At 31.8% G+C, this 17,754-nt stretch overlaps 1 protein-coding gene across 1 annotated transcript in view; it reads left to right on the top strand.

Annotated features, from left to right (window-relative positions):
* LOC147064730 (uncharacterized) overlaps window positions 1-17,754 on the top strand; it is a 418,531-nt gene that overhangs the window by 6,734 nt on the left and 394,043 nt on the right. The window contains exon 2 of the mRNA XM_085958013.1: window positions 12,527-12,654. Within this exon, the coding sequence (XP_085814139.1) occupies window positions 12,527-12,654 (128 nt within the window). The remainder of the gene's footprint in view (window positions 1-12,526; window positions 12,655-17,754) is intronic.

Below are 17,754 nucleotides of genomic sequence, written 5' to 3'. Positions count from 1 at the left end.
TAACTATTAATAAATACTATTTTCTGTTTTATGTCCGAAAAAAAATACAATTTTTTTCAATATTATGCTCTGACATTAAATTTTTCTGCATATGTATCTGTCAGCATTTTGTTTATATGCGGAAAACGACCTCTCAACGTCCACAGAGGTGATTGGGAAAACTTTAAATAAAAGTTCCCGAGTTGACTTCACTTTTTCTGATAAATCCACAGCTCGGAGATGGCATTAAAATGCAAGTGCATCGAAACTATCTACCTTCCTAACTTAACTTATAAAATAATTTAAAAAAAAAACAAAAAATATAAATTCAAAAGCTCTAAAATATGCATTTATTTATGAAATATGCATTAATGTCTCAAATATGCTCTAACGTCTCAAATATGCATTTATAATGCACAATAAAATTTTATTTTTGGATTCTGTGTCTTTCAAAACAGATTTCTATGCAACTCTCATAGCTGTGCATACACCCTAACGAAACATGCACTAGCATATAAATCCGGGCCCTACTAATTAGTATCATTCTGACTTATCTCGAAATCTAATAAATGTATACGTATATATACCATTGGCGTGCGGTGCATAGATGCTGAAGATGCGGCGCATGCCTTATTTATTCTATAGTTGAAGTATCCTCAAAAACAATAAATAAATTCAATGACATATTAACTGAATGGTACTGCTCACTATGCGAGCAAATATACTTTCTATTTGTTAGCACATTTTTCATGGTTTGCAAACAGTTCCTCATTATTTTAGTATAGCGTTGTCAACTTGTAATTTTATTATAATAAATAACAGCACCACTACATTAATTTTTTCGATAATATTTCATCGACAATTCAGTAGTGTATTTCAACATTGGAATATAGACATGTTTTTGTCATGTCTGATGTCAAAAAAGACACCGCACGCCATTGACATGTTACTATGTTCAAAAAATTCTACTTATTGAAGAATTTATTTAAGTGCTTGGCAGTTAAGGTATTTTAGAAATTAAGTGATTAGTCCATTTTCCACAAGTCACGAGATCGTTTTTTATTCAGCATCACTTGTTCGCCATATTACGTCATTCATTTTCCGATTGGTATGTTTTCAATAGCAATTAGTATGATCTCTGTGACTTCTTTTGATTATTTTGATCACGTCTACTAAACAATTTTCCTAGACGACCTTGTGCTGTTAGTATTCATAAATCATTAGAATAATTTTAATTGTTAATAATTATTATTTATTGTAATCGTATTCAGCTACTGAATGTCTACAAATATTATGTATTTTGTGAATAAATTACGTCCTAAGTACATTCATTTTATTTCATAAATTTTAATTATTTAACGAGTAGGTAACGGAATAATAGCGTCTGTACACGTGTACGGATTTACTTACAGCAATAGTGTGTATTTTAAATTATCGCGATAATACTAATTAACTGTTAACATGTAAATGTGCTGACTGTCCCGCCGATCTCACTCTTCAAGAGTAAGCGAGACGCGATGTTGTCATTTTATAGTACTATTTGGCAGGTCGTGAAAATTGATTAACCTCAAAATGAGTCGTTGTAGTTTATTTTTTTACCGGCAGGTCCGCCACTATCGTTCTGCTGCGCAGGCGCAGATATCGGACTGTCGCGTGAAAATTTAGAAGCTTCCGAACTTTTTTGTTTCATGCTTGCAATATTGCATCTCGTATGATAATACATGTTTACATGTGCATTTTCTTGTTATGGCCGTGATAATACGTACTGTCAGCAGTAAATAAATGCACGTGTAAACGGGGTACATATATAATGATCTATTGTTTTACATTTTACTGTTAATGTCGAATTAATATAATTAATGATTGTCTTTGAATCAGACGACACCTACTTAATCACTAGGTATTTTTATACGAAAGTTATTTCACGGCCAAATAAGTGAAAATAAACTTCCTGTTGATGTTTGATTGTAATATATAGATATTTTGTTGGGCACTGTGACCAACATAATACACCAAGTAAAGGATGTGAATTGATGTAATATTGTGAATGGGAATTAAGTTGATAACATATGACCGTTGAATTTTCATAATTCATATCTCACGCGATTTTGTATTCGATAAAAGTTTCATAAAATCAATATAAATGTACTTGTATCTTGATGTCCATAAATACAGTCGAAAGTGTAAAATAACGAACGACCCCGGCCATTTCTCAGGTAGACTTCCACCAGACCATCACATAAATATAATCTTCTAGTCTAGTATGTAAAATTATCCCGGCATTGTTTTCGGGGCGAGGACAAACGTATCTTATTTATTAGTTCCTTTATGTATTGTAAATAAATAAATTGACGGGTTGCCAACCATATGGAGTTTGTTTGTTGTTCTTAAATATTACACCAACCCCTCAAATTGAAATCTCGTCTAATAGTAGAGGTTATAGTGGATTACAGTACCAAATACGAGCTAATCAATGTAGGTATCCAGTTGGGGTTATACACAGCGCTCTGTCAGCGAATGGGAACATTACTAATATTGATCTAGGTATCCCTAATCATTTTTGGAATTGATTGAAACCAATAATATATTTTGAAATTAAAATATATTTAAGTAATCACCGCAGAACATGAATAAATAACATGTCAAAATACTACAACTAGTATATATGTACTTCCAATTTACGAGTCAATTGTAAATTCCAATACAAGGTTTAACATATAAACAATGAGAACCGCTCGTCGTAGTTGTGCTGGTTTGACTTCTAATGTTACTTCGGGGGCCTATCCGAAAAGAGATGCCATCTCTAACCTTATGATTTCTTAAATTTTCTAAACGTTAAATAATTTCCCCTCGTGTACACCGATACGCAATAGCCAGTACATACTTATCGAGTGTATTGTAAAAAGTTGGTCTCGTTTACCAAACCATTGAAATTATTGGAAGAATGTATGAAATAAAGTACTGTCGGGAATTACTGTGGTAGTAGTTGTTTGTTTGGTACGTAATGACTAGGCAGAGCGGAAATGAACTTAGGCGTTTGATATCAGCATCAGCGGACGCATTGTAAACACATCTAACTCATTGGACCCCTCATAATATTATCATTTAATTAATTATTTAAATAAAAAAATATGTAAAACATAATCATTTACATATTTAAGATAGTTTATCTATCAAATAATAATAAATTATTTAATAATCTTAGTAAGTAAGATCATTAGATTAAATTTAAATACATAGTTTTACTTGGACCGGGCTGTGAGTTAACGGATCACATAATCGTTGAGTTCTCAAAACTTCCTATGTGACAATTTTGTGAAAATGTTTTTTTTAACATATTTTCTATTCGTTCATAGTAGTCCGCATACTTTAGTAAACCCTCGATGTTCTATATACATATCACCAAAATTAAAAAGAATACACATATATATAAACCTCTGATTGTTTCATTTTACTTACTTACCGTAATTCCTCAAATGTTCGTAGCTATCATAACGGAGTTATTATAAACACTCGATAATAGGCGGCTCTCGTGGTGCAGTGGGTAAGGCGCTGGCCTACCGCCCGAGAGTCCTGGGTTCGATTCCCGGTGAGAACGCAATATTTATGTGTTTTTCTCAAAGCCTGGGTGTTTGTGATTGTCAAAAATTACTAAGAACCACCTTGTACGAAAAAGCAAGGACATGGTTATTAATAATACTTAAAAAAAAAAAACACTCGATAATGATGAGTCCCTCAATACTTGTTTTAAATATAGATGAATCGAGTTATCAACCTGCATACGTGGATTCGCTCTAGTTTTATCCCTTTGCTCTAGATTCAAACAAATATTGATTGAACAAATAGAGCCAGTATTCTACCCATAACGGTATAATTATATAATAATAAATACTTATGCACTCGAATTTCGTGATTCAAAGTGTTAAAACTACTGGAGTAATAATTATAACCCGCTCTATGGAATAGCGGCTGTGAATTGTTTTTGTTGAGTATTCTTTTTTATTTGTACAATCAAACCATGCCGCAGCTACTGTTCTACACCGGTGGTACAAATACTTTCTGATCATGATTTAAATTCTTAATAAACGAATCATTTTTGTACCACTTGAGGCACCGCTGGTTTTGGAAAAAAATATTAATTATTTCATTGTATTGGACTGTTTCAACAACTATGTATTGATTACGAACTAACGATCCACTGAAAGGTTTTTTTATTCATGTGACATTGCATATTATTATCGCATATTATATTATTATTGCATATTATGTCATCTTCGGATTGCATTTGCGTAGGTATTCCTTATGTGCGAAAAACTCATAATTTTCATTAGAATAGTTTTAAACTATGAACTAACTAAAGAAACTTTAATTATAGATTATGTACTAACCACTGAGTAGTTACATTAAATTAATTATAAAGTAGTTATAATTGGACAAATATATGAGTTTAGAAAACTCAGAAAAACTGTATATCTGACACAAAATTATCAACTTTGAACTTAGCAATATCTGACCAAATATTAGCAAGAAAGAAAACATAATTTTATTCTTAGTCTCATTAATTGATCCACAAATACACAACTGAAATTACACACTGTTTATCATTAAATTTGTTCAGTGTGTAAATTTGTTCAGGTTTTTTTCTGATACTTTCCAGTTACTGTGTTCATATATCATTTATTATAGAGGACAGTTTCCTTTCAGATTTTTTGATACCCTGATTTTCTCCATTTTTTTGTTTGTATATTTTTTAACCTTTTTAAAGCAGTAAATCTCAAACTGACCACTTAGAAAGGGACAAAAGAAATCGATATGAACCGAATTGGGTTTACATTTACATAATATTATGCATTAAAATGTTTTTTTTAAAACAAATAAGTACATCACTTTTAAATATATTTCCCTCAGTATGTGTTTCTAGAAAGTGATACTATATGATTGTATATAATATGCCAGCATTATACATTCCATTTCAATGAGTTTTTACCGGTAGTTGTTTCTTGTGGTCAAAACTTTAACTTGTATATTACGCACAAACATAGCATATACCTAGTCATATTTTATCGTCGTACATCAGTATAAATCGAATTCAAACATTTCTTTACCAGTGGACGCCATTAAGTATAGCTTGTAGATATATACTATGCACAATCATCGCATTTAAAGTGATTTTTAAAGTAGGTACATAAGTACGTAATATAACATTCATAATTGAGTAGGTTAAAAGCAAAAGGGCTACTCTCCATTACCAAGAGATTGCAATATGCGGATGAGAATAATTAAACAACTTTGCTGGGGGTATAGCTATATCAATTATATCATATTACTAGAATATACTGATATACTTCAATCATTGTTTACATTAAAAATACCAACGTGGTTTTCTTTAACCTGAATATTGCATTTGAAAAATGGTGATAAGCCCTTGTGCTTTTAAGCTACCTACTCTATTTAAAGTCGTGAAACCTTCTGCTTGTATATGAACATACAATACATTTAAATGTCTTAAAAAATAATATGTACCTACAATCTATTTTTGTCCTATATTTTTTTCAAAATATGGTTACCGCAAGTATCCTGCACGAAGGCGCCAGGCCCATATGTTTTCTTCTTTAACCTTTCTCTTCCCTACGAAAATTGTCAAATTACCAAATCAGCCTAATGGTATTAGATCGGTGATTCTCAACATTTTTTGGCATAATCCTTCAAACATTTTTTTAAATCTCGAACTCCAAACGGTTTCAAATAGTGCGTTTAGTAAACTTTTGCGAAATCTCGCGGACCCCTGATTGGAGATGCTTAGATACTTCAGTCATGATAATCACCTTCTGTTCGGACCTGGTTTTCCTGGAGTTTCCCCCCGTATGATGTTCACAATATATTTATATAATTTAATTAATGGAAATAATTATATTTTGTTATTAAAGTCAAATAGTATCGAAATGTTTTCTTAATCCATACTGCAATTATTCAAGTAAGGTGTATGTGCCATGTGGTATAGGTATATCTTTGATATATATGTTACGCCGAATGTGCGAAATTGACTATTACATGAAATGGGCAAAATTTTGCCTAAATCATGAAAAATGCAAGCCCGTTGCCTTATTCATGAATTATGCAAAATATCTGCCGAGTGTGTGAATTCGGCAGTAATTTTTCTGCCTAGTTCATGCATTGGGCAAATTAGATAGCAGCGTTACGGTGGTGTTTTTTGCAACTAAACCAAGTGTGTGAAATGCTCATGCATTGGTCAAAATAGATGGTCGCGCTCCGGTGGTGTCTTTTGCAACTAATCAAACTAATCAAATGTGTCAAATGTCATTGATTATGATTATATAAAAATATACCAATCAATAACTACAATGACGTTCATATCCATTTACTATGCCCAAAAAAAAACTAGAACTATAATATGACAAGGGAAGAATTTTATTAAAAGGTATTTTCGTGCTTGGGTATCAATCGTGCAATGGTCGATTGTTTGTTTGTTATAGTATGATTTGATAGTTTGTTGACACTTGTTAGCTAACCTCAAAATGGACATTCAGTTGAATTCAGAATTACAAAACCTTACCTAACCTAACGTAATAATAATAATGTTATATTATGTCCAATTATAACTAATAAAACCATCCGTATTAAATTTACTTTTTCTACTGTCAAGTTGACAGTTTAAGAATTCCATACCCTGGCGAATTCACGCACTCGGCAGATAATTTACCTAATTCATGAATAAGGCAACGGGCTTGACTATTACATGAATTAGCCAAAATTTTGCCCATTTCATGTAATAGTCAATTTCGCACATTCGGCGTAACATATGTATACAATATTGTATTTATAAACACCAACCTGTTGCAACGCTTTCTTCTTAGCAACGAAGAGTGCCATTCTAGATTAAATTACTTATTCGATTCGCTTTGATTTTTGACTCAAATGTAATTTTCTTTCATTCGCGTTTTATTTTCGTACCTACGTAGATACCGACTTATAAATATTTTTTGTGCATTTTTACTCGCTGGCTCATCCACCGAATTTGATTAAACGAACATTTCTGTTTGCATCAAGCTCTTACATAATATTATGTAATATGTTTAATTACGTGATTTAATTAGTAAGCCACGCTGTTAAAGATTAATATGAATATTAAAAATACAGTTAATCCTTGTCGAATACGCGGATCGTTACTGGGGTAACATTGGAACATTGTTTAACTAAAATGTGTTTGAAACTGCAATGAGAAAATCTAGTCTACAAAAATATATAATTTGCATTCTCAAATTAACTATTTAGGTAGGTACTTACTTAAATATTTTGTTTTCTCAAATTCCGTTAAGGCTATACCTCAGATGAGGCATGATCTAAAAAGATCGTGACTAGGGGATGCGCGGATTGTGCAAATGACGCGAGCCGAACGAAATATTATTTGTCATAAAAATTCAACATGCGTCCATTTAATGTTACTTATGTTTATTGCTATATTACTAATAATAATAGTATATTCATTGACATGTTTTCTTTTTCAAGTACATGCGGAACGTTTTTTAGTCATCTTTACACTATTTAAGAATATATTCCTCCGACGCCATCACAAAACAAATTGACGTGCTCACAAGTCGACTATCGCTCTCCGAATGGCAACGCGGCTGAAATTACGTCCCACATAGTGTTGAAAATTATTTGCCGTTTCACTTATGTACGCTCTTAATATTGGCGATGATATTTTGTTATATTTTTGTATCAAAGTGTTCACGCTAATTTTTAGATTGTATCAGGATCACTCTAATTAATTAGATAAAGACTTAACAAATATAATCGAAATATGTATCTATAAAACCTTCATCATACAAATTTTGATCGGCCTTATTAACAAGAATAAGAACACACTGGAAATCTTTGAAGCAAAGACAACGAGAAGGGTTTTCGTAGGTGTATGGGAAGATAGCAGGTGGCGAAAAAGGCTTAGTAATGTACTGTTAGAATTTTATTATTCATACCTGTGATGCGTATATCATCTCGCACGTGAAAGTAGGATGACTCCGTTGGTCAGACCATGTCCCATGGATGTAGGATATCGTGGATGGAGGTAGGCTGTTATGATCCGCCATAAATAGTGCACACTAAACTTTGTTAGTCATAAGTATTTTTTTCATTGAACTTAGGCTACAATTGACAGACGGTGTTGGTTAGCTTTTAAAATTCAATTAAACCCTGCGAAAACCAAGCCATAATGGATAATAGTCAAAAAATACTGGTCTATCTGTAAAATATCTAAAATTATGCCATTAAATCATATATTATTGTGGATATTTTATAGATAGAATAATATTTTTTTCTGTTATTGTTTCGTTTAGGCTGGGGTTAGTGAATTCAAACAAATTAACCAAAAACGTGTATAATATGTATTCCAAACTCAACTAAAACCAATAAGTATGAATGAAAAAGTGTGGATAATGTTGTCGAATCGCCAGTAGTATACCAAAACTATTATGACTTGGTTTAGACAGGGTTTACTTGATTTTTAAAACTAACCAGCACCATCAGTAAATATTGTAATCTTAGTTCAATGAAAAAAAATACGTATGACTAACAAAGTTTAATGTGCACTATTTATGTCAGATCTTAACAGCCTACCTCCACCCTTCGCCACTGGAGGATATACATCCACGCATGAGGCTGCTCTTTGCGAGACCAAATAAGAAATGGATGTGCGGGAGTCAAGTAGTTGGACTGTGAAGAAACATACATTGCAACCATAGGGTTAAGTAAGTAGTCAGAGGTTTTACTCTAAACCCCTGGAAATCCATTGTAAAAAGCTTTTACGAATTTATCAATCAGATATTAAAAATGTCAGAATTGAAATGACATAGGTAGGGTTATTTGATACGAAAACTATTTATAGTCAATCGGTCATTCATAGGTACTTACTTACCTATAATTTTAAAAATACGGATTTATACTGACAAAATAATGTTTTTTCGTAATGTATTTTAACTCACAGATTTTATTTGGGTTTCTAACTCGATTAAGCTATGTTTATAGTAGACATTAATATTTAATGTATAATATCATTAAGTAGTTATAATTGGACAAATATAATAATTAATCAAGAATAACTTAACTTTATATTATCACATTTATTGACCCTGTTGCAATGGGAAATAAAATGCTCTAATCGATGACGATTAGTATTTTATTTACGATGTTTTTATCATTATTTTAGATCTAAAGTGCCATGTTAGATTTAATTATAGTATGCATATATGGACGCTCATTTCTTAAATCTTACTCTTTCTATACTGTTTCCTACTAAACATCTAAATTTTACTTTATTTTTGTATTATTGTCACGCAAATACAACCCATTGCCCAGGGTTAGAGTGAAACTTTGTATCATGTACTTACTGGAAATACAAAAAATAGCGGTGGTGTCAATTTGTAAATAAATAAATAAGTAAATTAGCTAATATATTAGTATGTTACTGCTTACTTTTATCTGAAGCATAAGAATAGTTGATAGCTCATAGCGGTGATAAAATGTTTTTTTTCTTTCGGAAAGGGAAATTCCGAACGAAAGTAATCCGTTGATAAATCTTAAGGATTACCAAATAGTAGAAAGCTAGCTGGTAAATGGTATGACATTAATAATATCCTTACATGTTTCATATGTAGCAGTAAGTTGAATTAATAGTAATCTGAGATAATATATTATATTAATATTACTCTTATCACTATGTAAAGAAAACACACTGTATAATTACGCCATATTTTTAAACATACATAATTTTGAAAACACTTCTGAGAGATTCTTAGGTATTTAAATATTTTTTTGAGTGAAAATATTAAAAATATCTATCTGTTTCAGACAATTTTGAAACATTTAAGCCCTATTTGTTAGCGCATATTTTTAACTCTTCTTCTTGGTCGTGCACTCATGGCTGAGGATCGTGACCACATTTAAATTTCGCCATCCTTTGAGCGACCAAGACTTTCCATCCTTCTCGATCTTCAGCTTCTCTCAGGGCAGAATGGATGGTGCCCCCAGTCAGCTCTTTCACTTGGTCGCTCCATCGCGCAGACGCTCTTCCTCTGCTTCGCCTTCCCTGAAGGCTACCCAAAACTACCAGTCTCTCCAGGTTGTCCGGTCCGCGCCTGACAATATGTCCAGAATTCTTCTCAGACATATCGTCGAGAGCCGTTCCTTTATCTTCAGTCTCTGGATGATTGACTGGTTCGTCCTGTGCTCCGTCCAAGATATGCGAAGCATTCGGCGCCAACACCACATCTCAAAGACATTTTTTTGGATAATTACATATTTTAGGTTTCAGCACATATTTTTACATAAACACAAAATTAATTAACACAATAACACTAGTAAACACAATTGGAATGTAAGAATCACCTACAAAGTCATTAGTGGAGCAAATTAATATTGTAAACAATACTGCTGCTAAAATAAGAAAATGTTCGTGGACCAATTGGAATAAAATAAGTACAAAATTAAATAGTGTTTTAAATAAAAATAATGGACTTCAAACGCTGCAGAATATTAAAGCTGTTTTGGAAAATCCATCAGATGTTTCAATATTTTCTACTTCAGAAATAGTTTCATTTACATACGTAGAAGTGTAAAGAAATTTTTCTATGTAAGTATAAAAATTTGCTAGGATCAAATTGTCAAAGATTCACTTTCGAAAATTTGAAGCCTTATTTTATTATTTATTGTAATAAAGCGTTTTCTGTTGGTGAATAAATAAAAAAATAAACTGTTGAAATATATATATGATTTATTGTAATACTTTAATAATTTTTAGCACCTATTTTTGTTTTTTAGCACATAATTATGAAATTTTAATAACATATTTTCCAACTATATCTACATATTTTAGGGGTACCTATTATTCATTTTTTAGCACCTAAAAATCCTAAGCCTAATTATAACTAATAGAAAAAATCTTTTTGAAAAATGTAAGACACCCCGCAGGAATCGAACCTGCATCTCTCGGGTATCGCGTCCATGCACATAGACCACTATGCTAAAGGCGTCATACTTAATTGTGACAAATTTTAACTAATGGCTTTTAATGCCTTCTGAAGCGCTTTTGAAATTGAGCTACTATTGACGATCGGCTTTTGTATTTTAAATAGTAGGTATTACTTTAATTACTAACCGACGTCACTTTTATATTAACCATATTTTTAGTATTCCGTATTTTGAACTTCTTCCATCGTTATGGGTTGGGCTGTAAAGAGCCATATAATCCGTTTATGAATGAATATGGTAGGTATTTATAATTTGCTACACATTTTAAAACTGCTGTTGAATACCTACAGTTTTCTTATTTCTTCGAAAACGTATTTCATTAATTTAAAGATCAGTTCTGTAATTCCGATGTGCCGGAGTCATAATATTATTTAGCGATTACAGTCGAAACATGATTTCGTTTCAATAAACAATTATGGCTCGAAGATCGTATTTCCCATTCTTAGATTTCTGTGTTAAGTAAGACAGTGGTCATCAACCACAGCCAATTTTATTGTTTTAATAATTCATATTTATTTACGTTTGCTAATAATCGTTGTGATTGTTAATGAAAACCTCTAGGTTGTCCTGAAACTGTTCTAATCAGGGAACACAAAATTAATCTTCCCTGGTTCTAATCATTGACTTGTGGTCTATATAAACAAAACATTTGAAAAATAAAAGCATTTTTGGTATTCCAACGACCATAATCCGCTGGCAACATAGTTTTCACTAATCCCCTTGATGCCGAAAATCGTCATAATTTAGTACATAAACGGAATAAAAAGTAAAGTTGACGGGCGGGAACGATCCATATATCTTTCGATTAGTGAGCACGCACGCTGCCAATTGTGCTATTCCGACTATTGAACGAGCGATAATTATTATCCATATTATTTTCATTAATCGATATAAAAGAAAACTATTATTGTAGACGCAAACCAATAAATTATCGATTATTTTTCAGTAGTATTCCAATAGCAATATAACAATACTTCAACCATGAATTATACTAATAATCTACGTGTCTGAGAATGAAAAGCGAAATAAAGAGTAGATTTTTGGGTTTCCACCGTGTGTTCTTCTTCCTTCTTTCCTCGACGTTTCGTGTTCGTTGCAGAGGCCATTATGAAGAGATGATACTGATTGACGTCGAGGAAAGAAGGAAGAAGGACACACGGTGGAAACCCAAAAATCTACTACGATAAAAAACAACCGTGAAAGCCTCAAACATTATACAAAATAAAGAGTTTCGCGTATGTCGCGTGTGTTCGCCAGATACTAATTTAAAAAAATATGCATGTGTTTGAAGTGATTTGCAGACATTTACACGGGTTTCATGGTTCCACAACACTAGATTATTTTACCTCATAAGTAGTGCTTGCAAATAGATGAAAAATGTCCGTAAAAAAAGATATACCCCGTCGATAGAACACACTATGCGAATAATGAAAATATGAAATTGTATAAAATTCTATATTTTAGTTTTATTATTTCTTATTTTAATTGAATTATTTTGTTACAGCGATTGCCCCCCTGGACTGATAGCACCACTATGCCGAGAAGTTCTGGAAGACGTCAGAAAGGCTTGCATGGCAAACCCCCACGATTTCGGCTACACCCCCCATAATACACACCCTAACAATACGATAGGTAAGATTTGCCCTATGCTTTAAATATCCAGATTAATTATTAACTGTCACAGTTTGATGCACACGTTGTCACTGGTTGAAACGTCGCTGTCGAGATTAGGTTTTGACATTTGTGGAGTTATCTTAATTTTATAGCAGCATGACTTTCAAAAATTTAATGCTGTCTATTGTTAATTCTACATAATTAATATGCTCACAGAATATAATATGAATTTATTAAAGCGTGCGTAATAAACTGATTCGTGCAAATTATATTACGCCCCCTACCCTAAATTGCTGCTACACATTTATTTATACAATAGGCTTTTGCAGTTTTTGTCCAATGCGCCATCGTATTGTACTGTAAGTAAAAAATAATTATTATTCCTACATACTTAGTTAAAAAAAAACACGAGTAAGGGACCCATAAGAAAAACGTTAAATATTGTTGTCATCATTAAATTTGAATTTCGAACACATTATGATTGTATTACCTACATACATACAAACTTATTTGCACGTGTTTGAATATGTACCGTTAAAAAAACGGTTAGGTACATGTTCAAACACGCGCGTTAATATGATCTTACTCCCTACTTCATTTATCGTTTGTCAATTTATGGCTACCGCCGTATGTTGTAGCTTAGCCACTGGGAAATTCCAATAGAAATGGCGTATTTCAAAAAAACACTACCTTATTCTTAGGTCAATAATTATTATAAAGCAATCATTATTCATAGGATGTTTATCACATTTGAATGGTCAAAGACATAGCTTATAATCAGTATCTTTAAAATTATCTTCAAATGTGTTAATCGTGCCCATTTTTGAATAATAAAATGCCTAATTCTTGTCAAATTTGGGATCACAAAGATTATAAAATATAATCTCCTGTCGTAAATATGTCACTATATAATGTTAACATTAATTTTACTAATGGTTTTCTAAATGCATTTAAAAATTAATAAATCTAAAAAATCTTAACACTACTGCACATGGACATACTGAAATATGACTATATTCTAAAACATTAGATCGAGAGGTTTAAAAGAATACTATTTTATGTAACAAACATACTTTATATAGTCATCAAATGTTTAAAATAAACATTAATGATAATAAGGCTTCAAAATTATATAAATAGATTATCTACAACGTTTAAGGAATGTCCAGGGTTATGCTCTGAAAATACCATAAAAGCTCCATTTTGACCTACGCTGAGCATGTGGGCCCTTAAGTATTAAAAATATTTTATACATACGTATAGATAGGTAGTGATTACGCAAAAAGATATCAAACCAATCATCAGAAAGTAGGAGTGTCATATTGATTATTAGTTTATCAAAATAAATATTAAAATTTAGTCACTTTAAATTAAACGATGGTTGCGTAAATGGTTTGTTTGATTTTGGATTTCCATGTACCTATATAATAAATGTATTTTTGTAACCTAGTTACAAATAGATTACCCGTCAAAATACTTGTGAAGGTAGGCTAATTAACATACCCATCAAGTCGCTGTGTAACACGGACGACTATTCGAAAAATTGATTAGTCGGTGGATTCTAAGTGTGTGGAAAGAATTGTCGAAAACCATCTCTGGTCATGGTCTTGTGCTCGTTTCAAGAAAGCCATAATAATTACCTGGCCCGATGATTTTGCATTAAAGAAATCAACACGTCTTGTTGTATGAACTGCGTAACTACCAGAGTTCTGCGCTTGCTTCGGTGTTTCTACTTTTTGCTTATATGAATTCGACGGAGCGTACTGCTATTAATTTAGTTTACCATTATTCATAATATTATAAATAATGTAAATATATCATGCTGGCATATTGTTATTATGCAATTCAAGTTGATATATTCTGCAATATTAATATTACACCCGCGAGATACCGTCACTAACTACCGACAATAACTTAAATAGGCATATAACTGTTAGTTGTAACTATATTATCTCCAATTCACGCCCAACATGTGCTATGCTATAACAATCTACTTACACGTCAATACCAGAGATGTTAATATAATAATATGCTCAGGTGTTTAATTCCAGAAAAAATAGTGCACATTCACATAATAGTTTTTAACTATGTCTGGATTGTCTGGAAAGACGTACAACATTGATTATATTATAGAGTTTTTCAGTAATATACATATTAATTTCATATACCTCAGCGACCCATATCCAACGCGTAAAACGCAGATCCACATTCAGTTGTAATTTAATATGATTTCATTAAGATTTTTAATGGAAACCATTAACCTTTCATAATTTTATTTCCTTAACCAGCTTACGTTAAAGTCGTTTTCAAATTAACCATAGGGCCGCCCGCGTGACCACGCCATATCACTGATTTGTATTGCATCACTCACGGCCTGCTACAGGAGCGAAAGAAAGAGACAATTTGAATTCCTCTCGCTTTAAATTGCGAGTAGTTTTCTCTTACCGCCATGTAGTAGGCTATTTGCGCAGTATGATAACAGTTTAACGATGAATGTAGTGAGTGCCCGAAAGAAAACCAAAACTTATCATTTCCACGGTGAATGGAAAATTGTGCATTTCATTGTGGTGGTGAAAGACAAGCGCTGTTGTTTAATTTGTAATGGCTCAGTGTTGTCAGCCAAATATAATACATTTGTTCAAGTTGGAGAATCACAATGGGAGAGTCTGATAGATCACTGCCAGTTTTGATATTGGATAGTAGATCACAGTCTACTATTGAAGTTGGTCATGCCTGAAATAAACAATATCGTTGTAGATATTTTAGTAGGCCGACCTGCCGTGTAAAAGTTGAAAATGAAGAATCTAGGAGTATCTCTGAGAGCTAATCCTGACCAATTTTCCGAATTTGTAGGAATTTATTATTTTGTCCTATCTTCACTGATCGTAGATATCAACGTTAATTCATGGTCATGTAAAATATATGATACCTGGAAGTATTATTGTCAACATTGTTGTTTGAAATTGAAAGTAAAGCCATATTTTTGTACATCAGATTATCCGTGGTTATAGCACGTTTAAAAATTCTGTGGTTCTGTAGGTCAGTTTGGTTGCAGCTGAAATAATCGGTTTTGAAATAAATCACAGTTAATTGGTGTACCTATCTTTTCTTAAATTTATTTTACTTTATTTAAGTATACATAATTAAGTTTTTGTTATTGTGTTATATTTAAGGGGGAACATGCTCAGCGTAGGTCAAAATGCAGCTTTTGTTATATTTTCAAAGCATGATCCTGGACATTCCTTAAACGTTGTAGATAATCTATTTATATAATATTGAAGCCTTATTATCCTTTATATTTATTTTAAACATTTGATGACTGTATTTTTATTACATAAAATAGTATTCTTTTAAACCTCTCGCTCTAATGTTTTAGAATATAGTCATATTTCAGTACGTCCATGTGAAGTGGTGTTAGATTCTTTAGATTTATTATTTTTTAAACGCATTTATAAAACCATCAGTATAATTTATGTCGACATTATTATTGTGAAATATTTACGATAAAAAATTATATTGATAATCTCTGTGATCCCAAATTTGACAAGAATTAGGCATTTTATTACTTATTCAAAAAATGGGCAAGATTTGAAGATAATTCTAAAGATACTAATTATAAGCTATGTCTTTGACCATTCAAGTGTGATAAACATCCTACGAATAATGATTGCTTTATAATAATTATTGACCTAAGAATAAAGAAGTGTTTTTTTGAAATACGCATTTTTTTTTGGCATTCCCCAGTGGTTAAGCTACAACATACGACCGTAGCCATAAATTGACAAACTATAATTGAAGTAGGTAGTAAAATGATGTTAACGCGCGTAACATCATTTTACTCCCTACTTAGAGTAGTAAGTAATTTTGCTTAGAGTTAAAAATGATTTTCTCTACTTAAGCTATTTCTACAATTTAAAATATCTATGTATTTTGCTTACATGTGACAAAATCTATGATACACAAAAAAGAGCACAATTACACACATTGGCAGTAAAATCTTAATTTCGTGAAAACGCGACTTAAGCACTTTTACAAACACACAAACACAGAATTAATCTAATTGGCAATACGTGCATTATACCTACCTTTATTTGTATTAATTAATAACATTAGATGGTGAGATATATTACCAAGCCTTCGAATTACTTGATTGCTATGATTACATCAGTCCTACAAAATCAACGATGAAACTCACATGACATGACAATAGGTCGGTCGTACACAATATCGGAAATATATTCGAAAATTTGTTTTTGATTACATTTTACTGCTGTGCTGTCAACTTCATTGTATGTTTTCTCTGTATTTTAACTTTGACGATGTACTGCAAAACCGACTTGGTAATTAATGTGTGCTTTGTGATTAGCTGATTAAGTGATTAGTGTTTTAACAATAATAATGACTAAATAATTACAACTATTGTTTTTTCTCTCTCACTTTTGTACATTTTTTGCACAGCACATTTTCTAATGTCACAAAAGATGCATCAGATCTTCCCACATTACATTACCCCACGTGAAATATGACTCCTCACAAGAGGTGAGCAGTGATGCATCATTAATTTATTTCTTACTCACTCTTAAACTTTATTCATTTTAATAACAAGAATTCATTTAATTCTTTCTATAGTATGTCCAATTTAGGTGATATCCTCCAATCATCTCTAGAATTTAATAATTCGTCGAATATGCGTTGGTACCTATCTATTATTTTTAAAAGATTAAAATTATTGTAATATAGATTCGAACTCAAGTTTCAGACATTCCTTATTGTTACCATAACTAATAATAATAATACTTATCCGTGGTGTTAATGTCATAGTCGTTTCTCGCTTCCAACTGTTTGGCAGTAACCAGAAACGCTTTACGAGTCATCAGTGCACTTCTTCGAGAATTAAATTTAATTTGATACGACATAACAGTTGTATATAGGTACCTTAATGTGAAAATAAAACATATTAATAATTTATTGTATGGCACGTTTGTATTACTTACTCTATAAACCAATATAATTGTACATTATATTATTTAGAAGAACACTAACTGAGAGAGTATATCACAACCAATAGAAAAAACTTTTTTTTTTGAAAAAAGTAAGCCAACCGGTCGGGAATCGAAC

This window comes from Rhyacophila brunnea, unplaced genomic scaffold, assembly GCF_057557595.1.
Source record: "Rhyacophila brunnea isolate RB1 unplaced genomic scaffold, BYU_Rbru_1.0 scaffold_7, whole genome shotgun sequence".
Classification (NCBI taxonomy): Eukaryota; Metazoa; Arthropoda; class Insecta; order Trichoptera; family Rhyacophilidae; genus Rhyacophila; species Rhyacophila brunnea.
Note: the sequence above shows the minus strand (reverse complement) of the source record. Positions and strands in the feature narration are given on the sequence as shown.